General features: G+C 39.8%; 1 protein-coding gene across 6 annotated transcripts in view; it reads right to left on the reverse strand.

Moving 5' to 3' along the window:
- Window positions 1-1501: 1501 nt before the first annotated feature.
- nrg1 (neuregulin 1) overlaps window positions 1502-25123 on the reverse strand; it is a 194906-nt gene continuing 171284 nt past the window's right edge. For all 6 annotated transcript variants that reach the window (XM_072256361.1, XM_072256360.1, XM_072256362.1 and 3 more), the window contains 5 exons: window positions 23207-23309; window positions 19654-19780; window positions 11141-11271; window positions 8274-8477; window positions 1502-5840 (listed from right to left, as the gene is read on the reverse strand). In XM_072256361.1, coding sequence (XP_072112462.1) covers window positions 5201-5840; window positions 8274-8477; window positions 11141-11271; window positions 19654-19780; window positions 23207-23309 — 1205 coding nt within the window. In that variant the 3' untranslated portion in view covers window positions 1502-5200. The remainder of the gene's footprint in view (window positions 5841-8273; window positions 8478-11140; window positions 11272-19653; window positions 19781-23206; window positions 23310-25123) is intronic.

Genomic DNA, 25123 nt, shown 5'->3' on the forward strand with positions numbered 1-25123 from the left:
CATGGGTACATATTCATATAGATTTAACTGTATAGGTTCTCTTATAGATGAAGGAAGCTACATTAAAACAGTTTGCTCTAAAACTACTCTGATTTTTTTTCCTTTCTTTACTTTTTATTCTTTTTGTATTCTATTGATGTATTTACGTATGGAATGATCCGTCTGGATGGTACACAAAACAAAAGCTTTTCACTGTAGCTCAGTATGTGTGACAGTAATAAACCAATTACCGATGCAGTACCACATTGATAGATTTACTGTAAGTGATACTATATTATAGAGTCAGGTTTTCAACTTAATTGTCTCATAACAAAGACAGATTATTTCCTAACGAATGAGGAAGAATAGCTTATAAGCCATGGAACTGAGCTGAGCTCGTTGTGCATCTGAGAGGGAGATGACACGAGCTACGGCAGATGCTGGAAATCTTGAACCATACACACAATGTGCTGGAGGAACGCAGCAGGTCAGGCAACATCGATAGAGGGAATGAACGGTTGTTGTTTAGGGCCGAGACACTTCATCAGGACAGAGGGAGATGATATGAGGTAATGCTCGGCATTTCAGGCAGCAACCATAGAGAAAAAAATAGCAATTAATATCTCAGTCTGATGACTTTCATCAGAATGAGATGATGTTATTGATTTCAAATGTTAACTCTGTTCCTCAACAGAAGCAGTCTGACTTCTTGAGTATTTAAAGCAATTTCTGCTTTTATTTCTCATTTCCAACAAGTTTGCAGGTTTTTTTGCTTGTTTTCAGATGCTCTGTGGCTGGACAGCCCGAGCGAGGGGGGGGTCATGCTTTCAGAACAGAGGATGGCCATCTGGCAGTGGGATCCGGAAAGTTTTTTTTACACCCAGTTTCCCAATGTCAGAAGGCTTCTCAATTTTTGAGCAATTGTTGAGTATATTCAAGGCCAGGTTCTCTGGATGCTCCAGAGTCAGGATACACGGGGATCAGCTAGGAAAGTGAGTAGGGAACAGGATCTTACAAAATGGCAAAACTGGTTTAAAGCACTACCAAAATAAAAACAGAAAATGCTGGAAATACTCAGCAGAATCTGTGGAAGTGGAAACAATTAACATTTCAGGTCTGGAACTTCTCAAAAAATGAAGAAAAAAAGAAAGAAATGAAAATTGAAGTGAAGTGGGCCTGAAATATTAACTAGCCTTTCCACGGATGCTGATAAACCTGTTGAATGTTCATAGCAATTTCTGTTTCCAGCCTCTGCATTTTTTTGTTGATGGTTATTTAATATTACAGGGTCCTTGCTTGTGTTTCTACAACCTGACATTGAGTCTCGCCAATTTATATTCTAAGATTGTGAAGTCAACTATTTGGGGCAGGTAAGAAAATTAGTAAAACACAAAGATAAACAGCAAAATGAGTTGGATAAAGAAACACAACATGCCTATGTCTAATATGAAATGGTTTAATGTTTTTTTCTTAAAAAAATGTAATTTCACAAATGAAAATCATATGGAATATTTGAACTTGTGTTAAGTACATTCCCACTCCTGTTCCACCAATTGCAAATTCAGCTTCAGCTGAAGTGAAATATAACTTGCAGGGTTTTTTTTTCTTAGAAAGCCACATTGAAAATCAAAAACAAAAAATGCATCAAGATGTTTTGCAATTTGCACATACTGGATTTGCAGCATCTAACAATTAGATGCGGATTATATTTTCTTCACAAGAAAGATATAGATCGTCTTTATACTTGACAATAAATTATTTTTATATGTTTTTAATTTTTTTTAAAAAACCAAAAAAATCAGAAAAAAATGTGAAACATAGAACATATATTTTTCAGAGGTTATTTTACAAATAAAAGTGAAACAAAATTCACTGACTGCCATAAAGTTGTGATATAAATAATAATTCTACTGCCATGATATTCACAGAGCAACATTGGACAGTTTTCACAGGGAAGTTCATTATTAATAACAGGTACAGGACAAATAAAGCCACTACCAAAGAAGATGCTTTGGTTCCATACATAGTCTTACCTCTCTCTCCCCTGCATACATAAAAATGAAACAATTAAAATAAAAATAGGGGAGTGCCAAAATACAGACAAATGTTTGCAGGCATCAATTGTCCTCTGGTCTGAATACAAAATCTCTTTCTTGGAACTCATTAGCTTCTGTAAACCAATCTTATGGAAATGACCAGTCAATAATAATAAGACACCGTCAAGATTCAGCACATATTCTTTTCCCTTTGATCTACATCCACTTCTATTTTCCCCCAATCCCTCCTCCCACCCCAGCTTTTATTTTTCTCTCTATTTTTTGTTCCAAGTTAGTTGGAGTGATTTTTGCAAAGAAGCCCTTTGTCTGTGACACGCTCAAAATCTGTCCCCCCTTCAGCTGTTATCTGCTTCAAGCAATCTGGCCATAATATCCCAGTGTCCTACCTAAACATTTAACTGCATAGTAAGCATGCGTCTCTAAATAATACCAGCTAATAATGTGGGTAATGTCTTCAGTGAATTATGAAAAGCCGTCAAGAGTACTGTTGAAAACTGTAGGGGTGCAGTCGAAAGATGTAAACTGCATTTGATTTAACCAAAAGCTGATTTCGGTATACTGTTTATATCTCATGCACATTTAGAAATGACAGTTATTATATCACATGCGCGTGCACCTGGCAGTTTAGGATGTGTAGCATGCGCACTGTATGTCAGAAGAGTGAACACTTGGTACAATCATTTATCATTCAATGGTGCTTCAATATTTGCAAATTGAACGTGGTGGAAACATTTGATTAGAAGCACCTCAACAAAATTCCTACTTAATTTCAGAGCAGACTTTCTCCAAGCCAAACCTAAAGGGGAAATAACAGTGTTTGAGTGCACCCCTGCTGTTTTCATTTTGTGTAACCCACTGGAAACCACAGCTTGTGGAAGGTCTCAGTAGTGATGTAAAATCCATTTTCACTAGGGTAAGGATGACTGGTGTTAAACAAAATCAAACCAATTACCTTTCCCTGAAGGGAGTCATTTTCCAGAGGATGGGAGGAGCTGATATGCAACTACACTTTCCATTAATTGCTGGACATCAGAACTTGTCCGGTTTGAAGTTCAGAAGCCAAGTGCTCTTATTGACTGCCCAAAGCTAAGCCACTTCAGCTGATACCTGATACCTCCCCTTCTTGCATAAACAGCCAGTAATATCCTATTCCTCTGCACCTGGGAAAATGCACCAAATATTTTATCTTTGCCTTTTTAAAAAGGTGTATTGCCTCAGATGCATAAAAATTAATTTGAAACTGTGATAAGGAATGTGGGAAATGTCTAGCCTAGCCAGATGCTTTGCATAGCTGTCAAATATTACTATCCTTTTTCATTACAAAGCCACAGACATGCCATTGGAGTCACAAGTGGGTTAACATCGCACATCACTGCTTCTGTATAATTAACATGCACCCAGTGATTTAAAACGATGCAATGCTAAAGGTAATGAAAATATAGGGTTGACACACTTGACATTTCTGTCACATCTCTATCATAATGATAGAATGGACTCATGCTGATTAGAAACATACCATTGCAATTTTGAATAATTTGGATTTTCAGTAAGTTCAAAGAACTGGTTTGACAGCACAGTACCCTTTGGGGTTTCCCTGCATTTTAAACAGTTGAACTTATAAAGCCTTAAAAATCAGAGAGTTACGGATTGAGAATTCAGGAGGCATCCGGCTTTCTTTATTGCAAAGAAGTAACTGAAACTGTTGCAGCTACATCGACTGGAGTGATAATGAAGTACACAATTGAACAGAAAAAATATTTGAAAGAGGTTTTAAATGCGTTTGTTTCACAAACACAGGAAGATATCAGAAACTTTGTCCTTTTGCTAGATGTTTTAATATTTTAAACTTTTATATGCAGTCATCTGCTCCTCCAATTGGTGTTATATTAAAGGATTAATACTGCCACAGTGTCAGTTCATGAGAGGTAAACACTGCGTGACACAGAAATCTGGTTTCGTTATAGCTGATGGCACTAAGCTGATATCAAGAAGAATGTATAACACACTGTTCTAAATGATTTGGTATCATTACTGAATCCTAAAGTGGAGACCAACTATAGGTTTCTAGTATACTCCAGAATACAGGCCATCAGCCAGAATCCTTTGTCCTCTCATTAGCAAATTGTGGAATGGAAGACACTATTCATTCTGAGTGACCCACTCCTGATCTTTCTTTGCCATCTCAACAGCAACTCAACTAACTGTGCAGCTCAAAGTTCACCCAAACTCCTCCAAGTGAAGCAGACAGATTCAACTGAGATCTACTGGTGTCTGATAGAAGTTGGGGGATGGGAAGGGTGGGTTGAAGGGGAATACTGTGTTGGCTTTTCAAAAAAAGCTACTCTGCAGAGTACAGCATGGAACCAGCAAAAAACACCAAATAAACTGCCTGTCCTCAGTCAAAGCGAGCAGCTTCATGGAACTAATTTCATCTAACTGTGTCCCCCTACACATATATAATGCTCTGTATTTTGCAAAATCTTTACATCAGTTTGCGTTCCGAGATGTGAAGTGATTAGTTGCTGTAACAGGTTTCCTCTTGAGACAAATCCCCAGTTGGAGAGCTCTAAGGTTCTGATGTTTTTTTCCCTCCAAGTCTCTGGCTCAGATCTCTCTGTAGGAAAGCTTTAGTTTAACTTTATAAACTTTAGGTGCCACCAGAAATCACAGCTGTGAAATACTATTGAGCAAGATTAAAATCTCAGAGTCAAACATCTTCTTCACTCCCTCCCATGTGTGTTTCTTAAGTCTTATTCCCTCTTGCTGTTGTTGATAATCAACTTATGATATCCCACACTAAACACTACAGATACCCCAAGCTTTAGTGCTCAGAGATAATACATTGGATATCTGAAGGAAATCCCTCAGGCTGGATAGAAGTTGCTTGAAACTGATGCACTAGTTGTTCTCAGCATAAAGTAACATAAAGGCACCATTGATATCTTTCTGTGTTGAAATACTGTAAAAACGCTACATATGGCACATTAGTATTGTGAATGCTAACTTCTTTTTACATATATATATTTTAATCTATAAAAACTTGTAGACTCTCTACCAGCTGCAAGGTTCTTCTGCTAAAATAAAATAAAATGTTTAATTTAAAGTAAAGTATCCGGAGTACTTCATTATATAAAATAAAGTTTTACTGGTGCATCAATGTGGTGTTAAACGGCAATAGGGTCCTGATTAGCCATTACATTGGTCAGCCTGACTTGCAACTCTTCCTGTGCTGAGTACCTATTGGTAGAGTTAGTCCTGTTCTCAGCCAATCGGTATGCAGGGGCTGATTCTCCACTGACTGCTATGGGGTTCTGTATGGTCAGAAATGGCGTCTCTTCACCTATTCGTTCATCTTCAGTTTCGCTGTCAGAGCTATTGCTGTTTGAGGTTGGATTGCTCTCATTTTCCACTTTGTGTGATATTTGGCCATTAAGCTTTGTTCTTTTCCCCCTCCTGCTGCTGGCCCCTTTCTTAGGAGGCTCAAGGGCCAGCTCGTACTCCTGTGTGGTCTCATATTCATCGTCCTCGACCACCCTCTGAGGGCTGGCTGGGACACTGGCGCTGTCCCTGGCTGAACCACGGTACTGCTTGTAAGCATCCTGCCTCTTTTCCCTCTGCCGGGGCGGTGTCACCAGGAGAAGGGGTCTCTCTTCTTCGATCGAAGGGCTGATAGGAACCGAGGGCATGGATATCGTCAGGCTGGAGACTGGTGGCGACATCTCAGAACCGGGTGACATCGGAGACATGGGGGTTCGGAAATCGACAGGTGACATTCTAGCTGGGGTGGTCATAGCAGAGACGAACCTGTAACACGATAAACAGAACCAATAAAAGTTGAGAGGAAGACCTGGTCATTCATTGATAAGCCCTTCTGATGCCCACTTTCTCACCCTATGGTTAGCTGGGCTCTCCATCCTTATAGTTAGAATTGCACTTGTCCCTGTAGAACAGGGGTTCCCAACCTTTCTGATGTCATAGACCAATACTGTACTATCAAGCAAGGGATCCATGGACCCCAGGGTGGGGGCATGTGCAGAGGGTCAGGAATGGGTGCTTAATGTTCTAGGGTTTCAATTTTTTTTTAGAAAAGAGAGATGGGAGGTGGTTGTGAGTTGCACTATTAATTAGAGACTGCTACACTTAGAGAGGACATAATGGAGGGCTCATCCATTGATTGTCTCACAGCCAGCACCACCCCCTTAAACGCCACCAGTACATTGAGGATCAGGTATACAGACAGATTAGAGAAAGGTATAAAGCCAATAGGATTGTTATAGTGAATGAGTTCAACTCCCTGTTAGATTCGGAACTCCTTAGCTCAAGAGGTTTAAATGGGACAGAATTTGTTAGGTGCGTCAAAGAGCGTTTCTCAAATCAATATGTAAACAGCCGAACAAGAGGAGGGGCCATAGTGAGCCTGATTTCAGATAGTAACCCTAGCCCAATGATTGATCTTTCAGCAAGAGAACAGATAGGGAACTGTGGTCACAACTCCTTAAGTATGGATTTTGAGGTAAGAGATGGTATTGCCAGGGCCATGACCAATATCTTTGTGTCCTTTCTATCCACAGGCAATGTCCAAGAGTACTGGTGAGTAGGTAATGTTGTTCCATTATTCAAGAAGGGAATAGAGTTAACCCTGGAAACTTTAGATCTGTGAGTCTCACATCAATGGTAAGGAAATTATTGAAGTAGATGACTATGGATAGGGATTATGGGTATTTTGAAAACTATGACTATTTATGACAGTCAGCATAGCTTTATGCAAGGCTAGTTCTGTCTAACTAACTTGACTGAGATTTTTTTCCAAGAGGTGACAAAGATAATTGATGAAAGTAGAGATGTGGATTTTGTTGATATGGATTTTAGTAAGGTGATTAATAAAGCCCCTCATGGAAGGTTTACCCATGGCATCCAAAGTGAATTGACCACTTAGATTCTGAATTGGCTTGCACATAGATGACAACAGAGGATATTAGTTGATGGGATGTGTTCTGACTGAGGTCTGTGATTGGTGCTGTTTCAAAGGGATCTGTAACAGAACTTCTGCTGTTTATGACACATTATTAAGTTTGCAGATGACATAAAGATTGTTGGTGTATGGGTACCGTAGAAATCAGGCAAAGGATACAGCATGATACAACTCAGTTGCAGAGAGGGATGCAGAACTAACAGAGAAAGTTTAATGCAGCCAAATGTGAAGTGTTGTACTTTGGGAGATCAAATCTAATGAGAGGGTACACTGGTAATGGCAAGACCCTTAACAGTATTGATGTGCAGAGGGATCTTGGGGTCCAAGTCCATAGCTGCCCAAGTCCATCCAGTTACAGTCTGCCCATGCAGTCAGAACTGTGCCCTCAGTTAGTCAGACTTGCCATCCAGTCACTGCTGCTCTCTCACTCTCCAGAGTCTAGTCTGTGCACTCAGTTCCTGCAATTACAGTCAGACTGAAGGGAAAGGTTTAAAGGGAACATGAGGGGCAACTCTTTCACACGGAGAGTTGTTGGTATGTGGAATGAGCAGCCAGAGGAAGCTGCAGAGGAGGGTACAATTACAAAATTTAAAAGGTATTTCGTCAGGTGCAGGGATAGGGAATATTTAGAGGGATATGGGACAAATGCTGGTAAATGAGACTAGTTTAGGTTGGCACTTTGGTCATCATGGACAAGTTAGGGTCAAGGGCTCGTCTCTGTGCTGTATAACTCTTGTATAACTCTACAACTGTATGACCCTACAGTCAGACCGCTCCCTCTATTCCTACAGTCTAGTACACATTTTCAGTCCCTGCAGTTACAGTCAAACTGACCTAAAACTCAGAGCCCTCTATCCTGACAGTTATCCTTCCTCATTGTGGTCTGAAGTCTGTTCCTGTGCTGTGCTCCCTATGTTCTCTGTACTCCATCACTGCCTGCAGTCAGAGTATACCGAATCCTAAATTTACTGACCCTGGGTTGCCCTAGAGCAAGAGTTGAACTTTCAGTCCCTACAGTTACAGTGCATGTGTTTCTGTAATTGTAGTTGGGGCTCACTTCATAAAGCTACAGACAGACTTCCCTCCTCAGTCAGAACTGGGCTGCCTGTCCCTACCATTAGAACAAATCCATTAACCCCAGCACTCAGAAATGTATCCCAAGTGCCTGTGATATCAGGATGACTTCCCCCAGCAGACAGAGCCGTGCCCTCACCTTTTCTACACCCACAGTGTGTTTTACGTACACAAGTGCCCGAAAGGTCTACCTTTCACTATGCGGCGAATCTCGGAGAGAGTCTGGAGTATCTCTCGAATTCCTCACGCAGATGAGCATCTCCCGCCGACCTGCCACCCCATTGAGGCGACCTCTGTGATTGGCTGGGCTGGTCTGCCTGCTGGTTTCCATCGATGATGTCACAAGCACTGAGTGACTGTCTGAGATGACACTTTCCGTCTGGCCCGTACTCCAGCTGTCAGCAACATAAAGGGAAAGCATTTCAGCTCTCTTAGCAAGTGTACCCGTGCCAAGATCACAGAGGGAGGGCTTCAGCTGTCTCCCGTGGGGAAGGAAATTTGGTGTGGCTTAGATTTGATAATGGTCCTGACCCCCCCCCCCCCCCCACCGCCCCAACTTTGCAAAATTTCAAGAAGGTCAGGAGGGAGGTACAGCAGCTTCCTGCTGAAGACAGGAAGATCAGTCTATAATGGTACTGCCCCTCCTCCCACCCACTAAAACACATTTTTACATCTTCATGATCAGTGACCAAAAATGGACGTTCATAGAAGAACCTGAATTTTATGTTGACGTAAAAACTATACATGGATATAGGCTGAATGTGACTAACTCAGTTAAGCAACTTGCTCGGCATGAATGAGTTGCACTGATTGGCCCATTTCCATGGTGTATAACTGCATGATTTCCCTGCTTTTCCTCAAATAGTGCTGTTTGATATTTTTAACAGTCATGGGAGAACAAAGGTCACGGTTTAACAACTGATCTAAAGGACGGAACTTGTGGCAGTATGGCACTCTTCCAATGGTACTACCATGTTTATGCGCTCACGTTGTGGGATTGGGTTCAAACTCACAGACTCTGAGACAGAAGCAGGTATACCACCCACAATGCCCTGAACAACAATGGATAGCCAGCAATACAAGTATGATAACAGTGAGTACAGAAATATCTGCTCATCTAAATCCTAAGTGGTAGGTTCAATATCTTAAGATTAAATCCTTCAGCCTACCCTCCTCCTGCTCTTCTTCCTATCCACTCCATCCCATAAATGCTGCTGTTATGTCTTATGAATAATTTCTTTCAGTCCAGCTCTGAGATGGCCAAAGACCACATTTTGGCTCTCTGAAATATTCAGTCCTGATGTATTATTACATCTTCAGAAAGGGTGTATGAGGAACACTGTTGACACAATGACTATAAAAATCAAAATATAGTTGGAGAAAACTGTGCCATTGAGTCTTGCCCATTGGTTACATCTGGCTATGTCATAACAATCAGTTTCTTGCCTTCCATTTAAAAGTTGATAAGGAAGGGAGGGAAATGGAGATCAAACTTTTGACTACATCATATTAATTTGAAATAAGTAAGATATAGGAAGTGTAATCATTGGTCTTAATATATTATTAGCACCTACTCCATTATAATTCCACTTCCCTCATTGACCATGAAAATTCAAGGCTCTTCCTGTGGGCTCACATTATTGTACAGAATTGCACAACAATTACAACACTGAAAGTGTTGAAAGTATTCATTCGGGCCAATTGGTATAAGTTTGTGCTTGCATAAGCCTTATTTCACCCTACAGTACTCTAATCATATCAGCATATACTGTACTTCTATCTTTTAATAAAACCGGATAATGCTAGAAATGCTTAGCAAATCAAGCAGCATCTGTAAAGAGAGAAAGGGAGTTTTTTTTCCTGTATTAGCACAATTTGTTTTCTTTTTCATTTTGGTTGGTTGTCAGTCTTTATGTGTAGTTTTCTTTTATTGATTTCAATTATATTTCTTTGTTCTTCTGTGAACACTTGAAAGAAAATGACTCTCATGATAGTATATGGTGACTTATTCATACTTTGTGAATAAATTTACTTTAAACATTGAAGTTTCATATTTCAGATCAATGAGTTTGCTTGGAAGTTTACAATGAGTTTACTCTGAAACATTAAGTTCTGCTGTTTAATCATAGATATGGCTTAACCTGTTGAATATTTACAGGATCTTAAAGTATTATTTCAGAGGCCCAACATCTGCACTATCTTGCTTTTGGTATAATTTCAGTCTTTTCTCTTTTTTAGCAGCTATCAAGTTTTCCTTTAAAGTGGGCCAGTGCTACTTGCATCAGCCATTCTCACCATCCTCGTGGTATAAAGGAGCTTCTCTTGAATTTTCTGTTGAATTTATTCTCTGCTATTGTACATTTTTAACCCCTGACTTTGAACTCTTCAGCTCTATAACTTGCCTATTAAGTCTGTTTGTAATTTTAAACAAGGACATCACTTTACACATTCACTTTTCTAAACAAAGGAGCCTCAGTCTGTGTATTCTTTCCTAATAGCTCAGTGCTCTTGCTTTTACTGCTACTACAGTTGTACATTTTCTTTTTGAGCCCTCGAGATCTGTTTGAAATGTGGAGAGTTCTCCAACCAAGGTTTGTGTCAATTTTACAAAACTTCATTGCTTCCAACTTTGAACTGGAAAACCATACTATCAGCATGGTGCTATCATACTCTGTATTTAAAGGCCAAACTTTGTGCTTCTGCTGTTCAGGTTCCATGTTTCTAACTGCCTTTTAAAAGGATTTTGGCATTTAAATCAAGGAGAATTGACATGGTGGCTGGTGGATACTCCTAACTTTGAGGTTTCCATGTTCATATTTTCTTGGGGAATTGTGAATGTTGGTCGGATGTACTGACCATATGTGTTATCACCAGGGGTAATGTGGATGGGGCCACAGCCTATTTTGCTGAAGATCTGACTGCAATGAGAATTTTCAGTACTCTAGCCCATTTAGTCAGTGCTTTGAAAGGCAGTGCTTTCCTCCCTTTGAAAGACATATGGTTCCTTGCAGATCTTTGGTACTGATTCAAGAACACTATTTAATCCTGGTTTCTTTACCTATGGCTGGGGGTGTGGGTGACTGTAGTGGAGTGATGGGCTGTCGATGTGTAGTGACTTGTTGAAAATGAGGTCTCCGTCTCTCGCTCAATGACATGTTCAGTGGATCCAGGGTTTTTCAGTATATATTGCTGAAAATAAATAACACAAGGTTAGAACAGTGGAAAGTAAGAACCATAACAAGATGCCCATCTCATCACTCATAGACCACACTTACCTAGCATTATTCTTGAAATCACATTTCAACTGAGACCTGCCTCTTCTCTTTCTAAGAATTATATAAAATCAATTAAAATAGCTACAATACAGTGCAAACTATCAGGAGTCCATTGATGAGTGAGCAAATTTAAAACTCTTGCTCACTTTTCAAAATTCTGCCTTTCTCTATCATGATACACCCAGGATTTTGGTGAGCTGATCAATTTTTTGTGTTTTGGGGTATTAAAATATCACAGGAATAAAAGGAAATCAACATACAAAAGCTAGAAGTTGATATACAATAGAGTCTCAATGTAATGTGCCTCATTATATTGTGTTTCAAATGCATTCTGGATATTACTGCACACACCCAGCCAGAAATTAGGTGGACATTAATTTCACTTGCAATCTGGGTATCATAATGCAGGTGTTAAAGTTTTCCCCCAACTCCCATGTCATATAGTGAGTGAACTGTAATGAAGAATTAAATGCTACCTTACATTTCCTTGTTAAAACCCTGGCAAGTTTTCAGTAAGTATCACCATCTAATTGCATATCTCTTTGGAGAGCAGATTCTTCTTTTACTGCCAATTTTATAACCTGCATAGCTGTTCAAAGTAATAATAAGCAAAAGTATTTTTCTCCACGCTGGGTAACATCCTGAGATGTACTTGGCAACATAATAGAGACTGTATTTATCATTGTGAATCAAGAAATTTGCTTCCAATGAAACATTTGGAATGCATTTCAGCTGCATACAACTCTAGTCACATTAGAGGAGGATTGGAAGGCACTAGAAATGTTTCAGAGGCAATCTACCAAGGATAGAAAGTCTATTTTAGAGGTAGGGTTAGCTTCCTCAGTATTAAGATCTTTCACAGATAAAGGTTAGGGGTGATTTAATCAAGGTATATCAATAAGACTGATCTAGTTCCCTTAATAAGCCATTCCATTTCTCAAAGGCACGGATATGTGGTAAAGAATAGGAGGAAACTTAAGAATTTTTTTTCTTCAGCCAAGAAATGGTGGTGGTCTGGAACTCATTATGTTAAAAGCTGGTAGATGCAGAAACCTTCATCACATTTTTAAAATACATGGATATGTACTTGATACAATAAAGCCAACAGGGATTGAGAACTATAAGGTGGGATTAGTCTCAGCCAGGCTGAACAGAATGGGTGAAATGGTCTCCCTCTAGACTACAAATTTCTATAATCTGATGATTAATGAATGCTGGCTATGATATCACCACCAACTTTTCTGGGTAATTGGCTTGGAAATCCCTGCTAGAATATTGGCTCAAATTACACAATACGGTATACCAATTTCATACCCAGTGGAGTAATTAGAATACATTGGAACTCATGAGAACATATGGCATCATGTAATCCACTTTACACCGGGACCAATATTGTGGGGCTGAGGGTTTGTGGAAGGATGTTGGCTCAGCAAAGGTTTAAGGACCAGCTTCTCATGGGATACTCAGTTCTGCTACAGCTCCTCATCTTCTGAAGAGAGAAACAGCTGTGTGTGATGATGTTAGTGAAGAAGTGAAAGGAAACTTTGGCTGCATCTTAGCCAATGTTACTGTAGAACAACAAGCTGTTTGGTAGATATGAATCTATCTTTCAGCAGTCTCAGTTCACTGGCTGACTGTAAGAAAGTTGCAACCATTTGGAAGTCAGGGTTTGGAAGGCATTGGTGCAGTCCAGAAATGGCCCACTCTCAGTTTTTATTCCAAGGTAATAAAATGATCCAATGTTGACTGCAGCTTCACACCTTCCCGAGATGTTTAAATTTAACTGGGTATTACAAGCCAGATTGGTCAGTACAGAAATACTTGTGCTTGTCCATTTATTTTACAATATAGTACTCAATGAAAACTAATATTATGGAAGTACAATATAAACTGAACTTTCATATTATTAGAGACACAATGGCTCAGCCAGTCGAATTATTGTCTCACAACAGCAGAAGTCTGGGTTCAATCCTAAGCTCTGTAACTGCCTGTGTAGAATTTGCATGTTCTCCTGTGACTATGTGGGCTTTCTTTGGGTCCATTTATAGAACATAGAATAGTACAGCACAGTACAGGCCCTTCAGCCCACAATGTTGTGCCCACCCTCAAACCCTGCCTCCCATATAACACCCCACCTTAAGTTCCTCCATATACCTGTCTAGCAGTCTCTTAAACTTCACTAGTGTATCTGCCTCCACCACTGACTCAGGCAGTGCATTCCATGCACCAACCACTCTCTGAGTAAAAAAAACCTTCCTCTAATATCCCCTTTGAACTTCCCACCCCTTACCTTAAAGCTATGTCCTCTTGTATTGAGCAGTGGTGCCCTGGGGAAGAGGCGCTGGCTATCCACTCTATCTCTTCCTCTTAATATCTTGTATACCTCTATCATGTCTCCTCTCATCCTCCTTCTCTCCAAAGAGTAAAGCCCTAGCTCCCTTAATCTCTGATCATAATCCATACTCTCTAAACCAGACAGCATCCTGGTAAATCTCCTCTGTACCCTTTCCAATGCTTCAACATCCTTCCTATAGTGAGGTGACCAGACTGGAGACGGTACTCCAAGTGTGGCCCAACCAGAGTTTTATAGATCTGCATCGTTATCTCGCAACTCTTAAACACTGTTCCTCGATTTATGAAAGCTAACACCCCATAAGCTTTCTTAACTACCCTATCTACCTGTGAGGCAACGTTCAGGGATCTGTGGACATGTACCCCCAGATCCCTCTCCTCCTCCATGTTACCAAGTGTCCTGCCATTTACTTTGTACTCTGCCTTGGAGTTTGTCCTTCCAAAGTGTACCACCTCACACTTCTCCAGGTTGAACTCCATCTGCCACTTCTCAGCCCACTTCTGCATCCTATCAATGTCTCTCTGCAATCTTCGACAATCCTCTACACTATCTACAACACCACCAACCTTTGTGTCATCTGCAAACTTGCCAACCCACCCTTCTACCCCCACATCCAGGTCAATAATAAAAATCACAAAAAGTAGAGGTCCCTGAACAGATCCTTGTGGGACACCACTCGTCACAATCCTCCAATCTGAATGTACTCCCTCCACCATGACCCTCTGCCTTCTGCAGGCAAGCCAATTCTGAATCCACCTGGCCAAACTTCCCTGGATCCCATGCCTTCTGACTTTCTGAATAAGCCTACTGTGTGGAACACTGTCAAATGCCTTACTAAAATCCATGTAGATCACATCCACTGCACTACCCTCATCTACATGCCTGGTCACCTCCTCAAAGAACTCTATCAGGCTTGTTAGACATGATCTGCCCTTCACAAAGCCATGCTGACGGTCCCTGATCAGACCATGATTCTCTAAATGCCCATAGACTCTATCTCTAAGAATCTTTTCCAACAGCTTTCCCACCACAGACGTAAGGCTCACTGGTCTATAATTACCCAGACTATCCCTACTACCTTTTTTGAACAAGGGGACAACATTCACCTCCCTCCAATCCTCCGGTACCATTCCTGTGGACAACGAGGACATAAGGATCCTAGTCAGAGGCTCAGCAATCTCTTCTCTCGCCTCGTGGAGCAGCCTGGGGAATATTCCGTCAGGCCCCGGGGACTTATCCATCCTAATGTATTTTAACAACTCCAACACCACCTCTCCCTTAATATCAACATGCTCCAGAACATCAACCTCACTGATATTGTCCTCACCATCATCAAGTTCCCTCTCATTGGTGAATACCAAAGAGAAGTATTCATTGAGGACCTCGCTGACGTCCACAGCCTCCAGGCACATCTTCCCACCTTTATCTCTAATCGGTCCTACCTTTACTCCTGTCATCCTTTCGTTCTTCACATAATTGAAGAATGCCTTGGGGTTTTCCTTTACCCTACTTGCCAAGGCCTTCTCATGCCCCCTTCTTGCTCTTCTCAGCCCCTTCTTAAGCTCCTTTCTTGCTACCCTATATTCCTCAATAGACCCATCTGATCCTTGCTTCCTAAACCTCATGTGTGCTGCCTTCTTCCACCTGACTAGATTTTCCACCTCACTTGTCACCATGGTTCCTTCACCCTACCATTCTTTATCTTCCTCACCCTGACAAATTTATCCCTAACATCCTGCAAGAGATCCCTAAACATCGACCACATGTCCATAGTACATTTCCCTGCAAAAACATCATCCCAATTCACATCCGCAAGTTCCAGCCTTATAGCCTCATAATTTGCCCTTCCCCGATTAAAAATTTTCCTGTCCTCTCTGATTCTATCCTTTTCCATGATAATGTTAAAGGCCAGGGAGCAGTGGTCACTGTCCCCCAGATGCTCACCCACTGAGAGATCTGTGACCTGACCCGGTTCATTACCTAGTACTAGATCTAGTACGGCATTCCCCATTTTCTCCCCATTGGTAACACAGATTACTTTGTCGGCTAATTAGGTACTGGTGGTAGAATCTGGGGGAGGGGAGCTGCTGAGAATATGGGGAAAATAAATATTGGGATTACGGTATGATTCGTGTAAATAGATTGGCATGGGCTCAATGGGCCAAAGTGTCTAGTTCCCTGAATGTTTAAATCAAGACAGAGTGCAAATAATGGATAGACTGGGACACTGATATGTCTGATGCTACAACTTGACCTATAATCATAGCAGTTACTGACGATCTGCAAGGTCACCTGACTATGTTTCGTTTATAACTGCAACCTCAGTCAATTTACCTCTAAACACATCAAACATGATCTTATGTTCTCTTTGGGAATAAAACTTCCATCACAAGAATATCAATGTTTTACTTCTAATTTACCAAGATATCTAATGATCTTGTTTTTTCTTTTCTTTTGCACTAAATATGTATTTTGTAATTTATAGTAAGATTATGCCCTGTATAGTAAGATTATGTCCTGTACTGCTGCTGCAAAATTCAAATTGCATGTCATATTACTGTTAATCAATGTATCTCTGAAAGTACTCTGTGCTGCTAATTCCATATGGTATCTATTGATAATGACACTAGCTTCTGTTGTATGTTTCATATACTAACAGACTAATTCTGATAACTCTGTACAGCACTTGTGAAAACAAATGCTCTATCATTAATTCCACATTACATTTTTGACAAGCTCATGCCACACCATTAATGTTGTATAATGCCAAAATAATAATACTATTCTGTTAATTTCATGTGTTTAGAAGCATAGTTGACAAAATACTGTTTCTCCTATATTGCATCTTCACACACAAGAACAGTATGCTTTTAAGTCATAGAGCAATACAGCATTTACATAAACCCCTTGGCCCAACAAGTCATGCAGCCTTGCTCTTCATCCAGCTAGTCCCATTTTCCTGCACAGGAATGGCAAGATGGAGCTGTTCTAAATTACTGCTAATGCTATTGTGCATATTCCAAGTGACAACTATATTATGAAAACTGAAAGGAGCACAATATTCTTAGTCTTTTACGTTATAAGGACACGCCAACTTTATTCATAAAATCCTGTAACATTGTTTAATTCTTCCTCAGCTCTGTTCATCTGTTGGCAATTGAAAAACTTAGGTTTCCTTTATTGTCACTGTTCTAATGTAATCCTGACCAACCTCATTTGTCCTATTCTAACTTTATCCTAATTTTCACTGTCTCACTAAATTATTCCAAACTACTCACCCACTTTGCCATCAGATTTCTAAGTGGTCCATGAACACCACCTCACTATTCTTCTTTTGCTCTATGTTGTAATTTATGGTGATTTTTTAAAATCTTGCACTTTAGTGGTGGCATGAAACAACACATTTCATGACATACAATGTGTCAGTGATAATAACCCTAATTCTGATTCCAGCTCTGAAGTGCATCCCCAATTTGTAGACTTAATTTCCTGCCCAAGGGCTTGTTCCCCCGCTTCAAACTATTGGTGTCTACTTTTGAGTCAAACCCTCACATAGCCATTTGGCACATAAACACGCCCTTTGTCCCAATACGTCTCTGCTGACCATCAAATAACTATCTGCACAAATCTCATTTACCTGGTCCCTAAACTAGTTATGCCTTGGAGATCCAAGTTCTCATCCAGATGATTCTTGGATGCTGTAAGGACAACTACCATCTCCATCACCTTCTCAGGTAGTGCTTTCCAGATTTCACTTACTTTTGATTCTGACTCTTTCTGGTCATCTCTGAGTTTCATTCAGTCACAACAGTTGCAGAAGCCCTAAGCTCTGGGTTCCTCTTCCTAATCATACATACCTTTCAACCTCACTTTTTTTCCTTTAAGGTTGTGTAAAACCAAACCCTTTGGTCATGGAGCTAGGCCTTTGACCCAACAACTTCACAATTATATCAACCATCATTTACACTAAACCTACACCAATCCTGTATTTTTAAAATTTTCTCCACATTTTCATCAATCCCTCAATCCTCCCTCAAGAGTGTGCACACTAACTCACAGTGGCTAATTAACTTAGCAAACTCATCTCCTTATGTAGCTTAGTATTAATTATACTGACACACTGACAGAATTTTTTTAGTTTAATAATATCTCCACAAATATAAAATAATTGTTAATCCTACAAGTCAGCTACTTTAAATTCATGTTATAATGTATTATACAGACAGTATTGACAGTACTGGAAGTGTTAATCTTACATATTATATCCATTGATACATTAGCATAGTACTGTTAATGCTATTAAGTACTGCCACATTAATCCTGTGGTATATTTATTCACACAATAACACAATACTACAGATACATTATCTCTTAATATGATGCTATTAAATATGTTTTTTGACACTAACACAAAACTATAATTTTACATTGAATGTACTGACACATGAACACAATGCCATTAATCAAGAACTAAATATTCTAATACAATACTATTATGTATTGCACTGTAGTCCTGTCACAAAACAACAAATTTCACAACATATGTCAGTAATATTAAACCTGGTTCTGATATATTGAGCATTACTGTTAATTATGTACTTCATCTACTGATATTTTATCTTATATGTTATATAAGATTACATTGGCGCGAGGTGTAAATATGATGTTGCATCCACTAAACCTGACACATTCCTGTAAGGGGTCAGGTATTTTTGACAAGATTTATGATAACATATCACGTGTTGACTTCTGATAAGATGGCAATGCACTTGGTTGCAGTGGCTTCTACAAGGCCAACCAAAGATGTTATTGTCTTTTATAAATGTATTTTTTTTTACGATCACAAGACCTTGCTGGACATAAAGTACTGCAGGTCAATCCTATCAGTGAGTTGCTTGTTGGCAGATAAACTGAAGGACTCAGACTTAGTGCAAATCATGCTGCTGCCTGTGTCAGAGAGGCGTCTGACCGGGTGCATGAAAGAGCTGTGCAGTCAAACAGCGAGTGATCATCTTAGTCGCTTTTCCTGTGATTGAAAGACCCTGTAGAACATTGTTAATGTGGAATACCGCAAGTCTAGTTCACTGGTTGATTGGTGAGCAGTGTGGGTGCTGTGTGGCCTTGGTGGTATCAAGGAGTAGGCCTCAAACCACAGTGTTGCCTATTTGCAGCCACCCAGGAGAGGGGCAGATTTGGTACACTCCACCAGGGTGCTGGGGGTGGTGTGGTGCAGCTCTCCAGTATTCGCTCAGCAGAAGACAGGATGTATTGTGTTTGACTGCAGATTGCTTCAATACTCATGGACTTAGGTACTTGGACTATATTTTTATTGTATGACTACATCTTACTGCTGTCTATGTGTACTTTGTGCTGTGTATGACTATTGCTACTATATTTTGCACCTTGGCCCTGGAGTAACATTGTTTTGTTTAGCTGTATTCATGGGTATTCATGTATAGTTGAACAACAATTAAACTTGAACTTGACCTTAAATCTGCAGTGTAACTACTAATGACATTGCTGATCTACATTTGTTGTACGGATACCACTGATAGCAGTCTAACTTTAAACCTGTATTAGATCTAAGAGGTACTTCAAACCACCTAAATGGCTGAATCTATTCAGAACCTCTGATTTAGCATCATTTCCTTTGCACTCACTCTGCATGGTTGCATAGTCCAGAATGTGTAAGGGGGGGAAATTGAAACATTCTGTTTTCATTGCATGTGTGACTGCAGTTTTTGGGTGCTGCTTCTGGCTTAAAATCTGTTTGATAAATCTGTGGAATAAGTGGCAATTTAAAAAAATCACATCTCTGGCATTCCTGTAATACACAGAACCAAAGAGCAGTGACACTAGCTTATTGCTCAGAAGCATAAGTTGTATCATGCACACACAAAGCTGTGTACACGTTTAATGGATATTGATGCCTGGTGAACTTACATTTGCCAGTTGAACATTTTCTGCTGGGGGGTTTGCATGATGGGGTCCATTTACAAGATTTACCATGTTGTTTCGCTCAGAGCGGAGACTTTGCCTTAGACGATCATGCAGCTTTTTTCTCTGTTTTCTGTGAAAGGCAGCAGAAGCAATGCATGAGGGGCAAAAATAAATATCATTTGGGACAATTTCTTTACATAGAAGCAGTAAATTTCCAAGGATGAATTTTCAGCACTCCTTTCATTCAGCACCAGGGTAGCATTCAATCTGAATGGCCAACCCTTTACATATGGCTCACATATTGGTCTTATTTAATCCTTCCTCTGCATCCTGTCCAAACCAAGTGCTTCCAAAAATAAATACAGAACGAACTAACTGAATGAAAGGTTGTACTGACTGAAAACATGTTACGTTTGCAGCCATTCCTACATGGCACAAGTTATGTGATACATTTGTAAATGAGAGGTTTAAAATCAACTTCAACCCAAATATCGCATTAAGTAGAAAAACGTACAATTTACAATGCAGAGATAGTATTCTAAGTCCACATGGTCTGCACCAGGATTATGCTGCAGATTTTACACCTCAAACCTTGACAGCTCTTCCCCTTTCTTTATGCATCTACACTATTTACCTCAGCTTTTCCACCATCTATGATGTGCCTGGAATTTCTACTGAATTCCCTTTGATAATTTATCATTCATGAGAAGATCATTCTAGATCAGTAGCCCCAAATATTCTCTGCTGTAGTGAAGGTAATAGAACTGAATATTGGGAACAGTGCACAACATGTAGTCAGCATTTATTTATTTAGTGCTACTGACCAAGGACAAACCGCTGGGACCTTATCCTTGTGTCCTCTGGCTTTCGATCCCCTACCCCCACAGCAACTTTCCTCAGTAAATATATCCAATTGGTTAAAACCTTTCCTTCTCTACTCTGAAGCAGATGCTGTACTTTGAGTTTAATTTATAGACATTCACATAATGCAGAACTGTGAGGACAAAATAAAACATTATACAAGTTGAAAATTGATCCTGATTTTGTAGGCAGTGAGCCTTTCTTCTTATTCTCCTTCCCCTATTGATATCAGTGGATCTGGGGCTGAGGGGGTAAACAGCTTTTAAGTTCCTCAGCATCTACATCACCAAGGATCTCTCGTGGTCTGGACACACCAGCTGTGTGGTGAAAAAGGCACAACACCACCTCTTTCACCTCAGAAGTTTGAGGAAGTTTGGTATGGGCCCCCAAATCCTAAGAACTTTCTACAGGGGCACACTTGAGAGCATTCTGACTGGTTACATCACTGCCTAGTATGAGAACTGTACCTCCCTTAATCGCAGGATTCTGCAGAGAGTGGTGCGGACAGCCCAGCGCATCTGTAGTTGTGAACTTCCCATGATTCAGGACATTTCAAAGATAGATGTGAAAAAAGGGCCTGAAGGATCATTGGGGACCCAAGTCACCCCAACCACAATCTATTCTAGCTGCTACCATCCGGAAAATGGTACTGCAGCATAAAAGCCAGGACCAACAGGCTCCGGGACAGCTTCTTCCACCAGGCCATCACACTGATTAACTCACGCTGATCTGAGTGTATGTCTATGTTACATTGACTGTTCTATTTATTATTAATTATTATAAATTACTATGATTGCACATTGCACATTTAGATGGAGATGTAACGTAAAGATTTTTACTCATGTATGTGAAGGATGTAAGAAATAAAGTCAATTCAATTCAATTCCTTCAGTTACTGACAGTACGCAAGATGCAGCTGAAAAGCTGTGTGGGAACCATCTTGCAGAATTCTGGACTGATGGCAATCAATGGCTCCAAGAGAGCCTTCGAACCTTCATTCCTTTCCTCAGGAATGTTGCATGTTCCCTGCAAGGTAATGCAGTTAAGATTGGAGGATTATTGGCAACTGGGACTAGCAGGGAAGATGCAGTTATCAGCATGGGCCAGTTGGATAGAAGGGCCTGTTTCCATGATTTTTTTTTACTATATGACTCTGTGATTCTATAAACTCACTCAAATGAAAAAAATAGGTTACTAAGTATTGCATGCAAGTAACACTGTCACTAATTCTAAGAGAGATTTTAATCATTGTATGCATCATTGCATTTTGAGCATTCTTCATATTCTAAATGACACACTGCAGGTCAAGTTATTTTAGGCATTTGGTGCCAAATGAACAAGTTGGCAAAAGCTAACCATTATTAAACCTGTCTGACTTTCTTTGAATGGATTTCAGCAGATGGCTGATCCCATCTTGAGACCATGCCAATGCTGAATTTTATTCCCATTAACTTTACAAAACACTTGTTTGGGATTGAGAGATGTCGTGGGTGAGGGTGGGCCAGATGCATTGAATAGCATCCCTGCTTCCAGGCTTCTGTCACTGCCAATTTTTTTTTTTTTTGAAGAGTTTGCCTCCTCGGCTTAGTTCATTGAACCATAGCTTTCTTTCTGTTCTTCATTTAAACAAACATTAAGGATGTGAAATTTTCCCCATGTTCACAGTGTTAAACACATGTTGCTGCACACGAGTCAACTCCTGACATTTGCATCCACTAGTTAATGGAATCTAGTGTGGATACAAGTGACAACTGACATGATACACCAGTGATCAAAGACAAAATTATTTCCCCTTGGGTTACTGAATGTTATGCTCTTCTGGAAGAAGGTTGTCAAAGTTGGGTGAAAAGCACATTTGTATATTGTTTAATCAGCGGATGATATTCAGAAGAACTAGTGTCAGCTGACTCCATCAATGTTCCCAACAAACCCAATAATAGAAACCAGAGCATTAATATTTCTATCAGCATTTGCTCCACTGTCCATCATTACAGCTTTTCTGTAAAAGACCATCAATCAATATAAGATTAGAGTCTAGGTCCTGAGCTCTGGATTTGTGCTAGGAAAAAAAGATGAGCTTAGATTTTTTTGAAGACATTTCCTAGAGATCCTTTCCAATAAGCAAAGAGAGATCTACATCCATATCAACACACATAAAATGCTGGAGGAACTCCGCAGGTCAGGCAGTGTCGATATGCCACACCCATATATTGGGTTGTGTTTAATCTTGACACCTTAAGCCAATCACATCTACACACCAATTTTCTTTTTAATTATGAATATCATATTTTACCCCAGTAGTTTAGTAAAAATCCCTACCCAAATGGGGTAAAACATTCCTTTGCAACTTAAGAATTATTTAAGGTGCTTCACTTTTAAATATTAATTGTGGAAAGAATTATTTTAAATAATGCAGATTTTCAAACACAAAGTGTATTTTGAACAACATGTATTTGCTGGAGTAATTCAATGGGTCAAGAGGCATCTGTGGGATGAAAGGAATTTGTTCATGTTTTGGGATCAAAACTTGCATCAGGACCTGCTGAGTTCCTCCAACAGATCGCTTGTTGCTTCAGTTTCACGCATTCGCAGTCTCTTATATTTACAAAGCAAATTTGCCTGGGCAATAGAAATAAGAGAAGAGGCAATTTGGTGTTGATCAGCATTTATGATAAAAGATGAAACTTTGGATTACTTTGTTTTGCAGTACGCCACCACACACATGATGCCAACCACCAAAACAGCAATACAGATCCCTGTAATCGTCAGTACTCGCTTCTGGTAGAGCTCCTCAGCCTCTGCAAAGAGAAACAGAAGGCAGCAGGTCACAGTCTGAGGCTTGCCATTTGGCACACAAGGTTATGTAATCATTTCACTCTATTGACAAGGAGATGTTGCTGGCACACTTTCCATCTTCCACCTGCATTGAGCTCTCAGTTCAATGCACAAAATGGAAACTCTCCGCAATGTATTTTGTTTTGAGTAAAAGGCAACTCCTGGCTTAAGCTAAGCTTTTGTGTTTCATTTTATGTTTCTTTGGATTCATGCTGTGTCTAAGTAGAAGTATAGAACTGAGTGTACTTCCTATTTTTTTTATTAATTATAGATGTGGTGGCTGCATGGATATCTGTAGGCATCAATGGCCAAGGGGATGCAATAATGCAAATAGTGACATACAATGTGCTCCAGCTTTACTGTGAGACCCACCCATCCTTTTAACGATGAGCATTGCCACATATGGGTAAACATACAGCAATATTCTCAATCATAAATATCACTTCTGATATTCCTTGCATATTAAGCCACAATTCTCCATTCCAGTGGATTCAATTCTACTACATAAGTATAGTATTAAAAGAAAACAAAAAGCATGATATAAGCCAGGCTTTGCCTTTTCAGACTCCTGCAGTGCGTTAAAAAAGTGCCTCACAACTCTACAATACACTGAAGTTATTGTTGGATTCTTACTCACTGATGTTTCCTGCAGCATAATGCCATATTAGAGGTAATTGTAGTTAATTTATTGGCCTTTTTTTTAAAAAAAAATGCATACGAGTTTAAAAAGGTTTAATTGCTCTAATTTTGAACATGCTTGTTCTCACTTCTTCACTACTTCCATGAAGGCTTGGATCAGGCAAGAGGGAAATTGTTCATTGGGATGCTTTCCATCTGACCCAAACTCAACCTCACTGGCAGAGAAACATCACTGTGTAAACCATTTTCAAGGTAAATTTCAGAACAGAGGCCAGCTGACAGGACCAGGATATCTTTACCAATAAGCTGTAAATTTTTTCCCAGATTTTTCTTCACAAGAACGAACCATAATGAAAAATCTGTAGTAAAATCTGAAGTTTTTCTTGCACTAGACTAATTTTTGAGATGACTGAACTGCTGAATGAGGAGAGACTGAGTTTACTAGGTTTGTATTCTGTAGAGTTTAGAAGATTTGGATTTAAATTTGTGAAGTTCTGAACAGGCCAGATGGGCAGAAGGGGAGGGAAGATGGTCTCTAGAGGCAAGGGCCACAGTCTTAAGACACAGCGCACAAAATTTAGGACTACGATGAGGAGAAATTTATTCATTCAGAGGGTGGTGGACCTGATAAATTCACTACCACAAAAGGCCTCATCAACTCACTGATGATATTTAAGAGGGAGATAGACACTTTTTAAGATACAAAATAAAGTGTGGGCTTGGGGAGAGAGTGGGATTATGGTTTTGTTAGATGATCAGCTATGACGCTTTTGGATGGCAGAACAGACTGGAACGCTGAATGGCGAAATCCAGCATTTTTTTTTTCTGTTTTGACATTTCTTTTAAAGCCACAGAATATGTGTGTGTGTTAAACATAGCACACTGTGAGAAATAAGAGGCTCAGTCTTATCAAATCAAAAGTATCTGTCAAGATTCAAGCTTAACGGTGGGATATACTGGCAGGTGGTTTTGGACTTTAATACCAGGCAGGTGTGTCCTTTGCAAAGAAGAGACCATTTAATTCCTTGTGCACATAACATTAGCTTCTGGGATTAGGCAAATATGGTCTGCATTTGTTTGTGACAAGAGATATATAATTAAGGGGTTAAAGCAACAAAAAGTAAAAAATGTGATACTC

Source organism: Mobula birostris, chromosome 4 (genome assembly GCF_030028105.1).
Source record: "Mobula birostris isolate sMobBir1 chromosome 4, sMobBir1.hap1, whole genome shotgun sequence".
NCBI lineage: Eukaryota > Metazoa > Chordata > Chondrichthyes > Myliobatiformes > Myliobatidae > Mobula > Mobula birostris.